This window comes from Morone saxatilis, unplaced genomic scaffold, assembly GCF_004916995.1.
Source record: "Morone saxatilis isolate NCDOM2014 unplaced genomic scaffold, NCSU_SB_2.0 Contig22, whole genome shotgun sequence".
Taxonomy (NCBI): Eukaryota; Metazoa; Chordata; class Actinopteri; family Moronidae; genus Morone; species Morone saxatilis.
The window spans coordinates 4,623,611-4,625,678 of NW_023339785.1; the positions used below are offsets into that span (position 1 = coordinate 4,623,611).

General features: G+C 51.3%; 1 protein-coding gene and 1 long non-coding RNA gene across 2 annotated transcripts in view; one reads left to right on the forward strand and one right to left on the reverse strand.

Moving 5' to 3' along the window:
• The window catches only part of LOC118333581, a 166,998-nt gene that overhangs the window by 19,573 nt on the left and 145,357 nt on the right, over nt 1-2,068 (reverse strand). The gene's annotated exons all lie outside the window — the stretch shown is intronic.
• ankrd50 (ankyrin repeat domain 50) overlaps nt 1-2,068 on the forward strand; it is a 36,249-nt gene that overhangs the window by 947 nt on the left and 33,234 nt on the right. The window contains exon 2 of the mRNA XM_035669285.1: nt 883-2,039. Within this exon, the coding sequence (XP_035525178.1) occupies nt 1,534-2,039 (506 nt within the window). The 5' untranslated portion in view covers nt 883-1,533. The remainder of the gene's footprint in view (nt 1-882; nt 2,040-2,068) is intronic.

The following is a 2,068-nucleotide window of genomic DNA, read 5'->3' on the forward strand; positions in this document are numbered from 1 at the left end:
TATTTGGGAGCGTTACAAACTAACCAGCAGCACTGTTGGTGTGTGTGTGTGTGTGTGTGTGTGTGTGTGTGTGTGTGTGTGTTTTCTCTGTCAGTGTCTGTGTTTTAATGGCTGGAGAGGCTGGGTGTTACTTGCATTTGCTCCAGTATAGAGAAGCAGGAGTAGGTAATGGTGAAGAGCTACATTTAAAGAAAAAAACAAAATAAAAAGGTGGTTAAACTGCATTTAAATTCCAATCAAGAGAAGCTTATATTTTCTGCACTTTCCTCCTTTTATTTTTATTTTTATTTTTGAAAGATCCATCATTCATCCCACTAAGTCACATTCACTCCAGATTAAACCCCTCAAGATTTCTGTCATTTAGGTGGGGGTACCTTCCATTTCCACCCATGTAAAAGACCCCTGTAAGTGCAGGAAAAGGGGGTCCTCTCCCCCTCTCTCTACAGTTCAGGACGGATGTGGACTGTTTGGGATTTAAAGCCACATAGGAAGGAAGGGGGGGATCAGTGGATAGACTAGAGAAACTGGACGTACCCCTGCCAAGAATGTAGTTGCAGGCAGTGATGTGGGCTGTGCAGGATAAAAGCAGGGAAAACCAATTTGCCCACCTTTTGTAGCTGCGGGAATGGAGTTAACCCTCCCTTTGTAGGTCGGAGCATATCTGTAACACTAATGTGCATCAAAATAAGCGGCTGCAAACTGTTGCTTACCCAGGGATCTGTACATATTGGTGCTTGTGCGTCCACTCTCTGTTCTCTCGAAGACTGCAAATCACGTCCCAACAAACATCTGCACGAGTAAGACGGTTAATTGTGCATTAGCTTAGAAGTTGCATCTGAACTGTGTCCTAACTTAGCCTTTATTCCTGTCTGTGTTTTCCAGGGAAGGAGCCAGGCTTAGTATGTTATTGGAGAAATTGACTGTGCACTGGCAGCCTCCTGCATGTTAATGTAATGGAAACGCGCCTTGGTCACCCCCGGTAGCATCTGAAATGCATCAGCGGAAATATATCAGCAACTCCCATGGCTAATTGTATCAAGCGGTGGTGGCTCGAGTTGGCCAGCGGACGCACTCAAGAGCCGGGTGCCCTGCCATGCCCAGCGCCATGCTAAAGCAACACACTCATAATAACAAGGAGCACTCCGTTCAACCAGTGGGAAAGCTGTGGAAAAAGTTGGTGGAAAATCTATGGTTTGAGCCTCAATTTTGATTTCCTTTTTTTTTTTTTTTTTTGGAATTTTGACCTAGATATTCTGTAACGCAACATAGCTCGGCCGCTTCCCCTGCCATCTGCGCCGGCTCTGCTTCTTTCTCCACTTTTCACTCAAGTTGCATTCACTGTGGCTCCTCCTTCGCATCGGCCCCCGAGGACGCGCTAGACTGCTCCCTGCTTTCTGAGAGGCGCGCTTTCAGCCCGACGAAATGGATGTTCGACTTTACTGCCGGCCTTCGTTGCAGTTGCGAATGTGAGGGGCAGGATGAAGGGACCCCTATGAAGAGGAGGAATAGGTGGAACAGCAGCACTATATCAAAATGGCCCAAACCAGTTTGCTGCAGGGGAAGCGCTTTTACTGCCGGGAGTGGGTCTTCCACAAGATCCAGCATTGCCTCCAGGAGAAAACCAACAACCTCAGTGGAGTGACCAGCACTCCCAGTAAGCAGCCCCCGCCGGCGCCCGGTGGGGTTGCGTCCAACCCTGGCACTCTGACATCAGGATCCACAAAGTCAGGTACCTCCTGGGGGGTGTTGCTGGTGGGGGGGCCCGGCAGCGGGAAAACCGCGGTGTGCACGGAGCTGTTGTGGCCCACGTCGGCGCAGGGAACGCACCGGGGTCTGCACCAACAGAGCCTGGCGTTCCACTTCTGCCGGGCGGACGACTCGGACACGCTGTGCGTCGGCGGGTTCATCCGAGGCCTGGTGGGCCAGATCTGCCGCAGCGGGCTGGTGCCGGGGTACGAGGAGAAGGTGCGCGACCCAGCTGTGCAGAGCACTCTGCAGCCCGGGGAGTGTGAGAGGAACCCCACAGAGGCTTTCAAGAGGTGAGGATGAACGCACACACACACACACA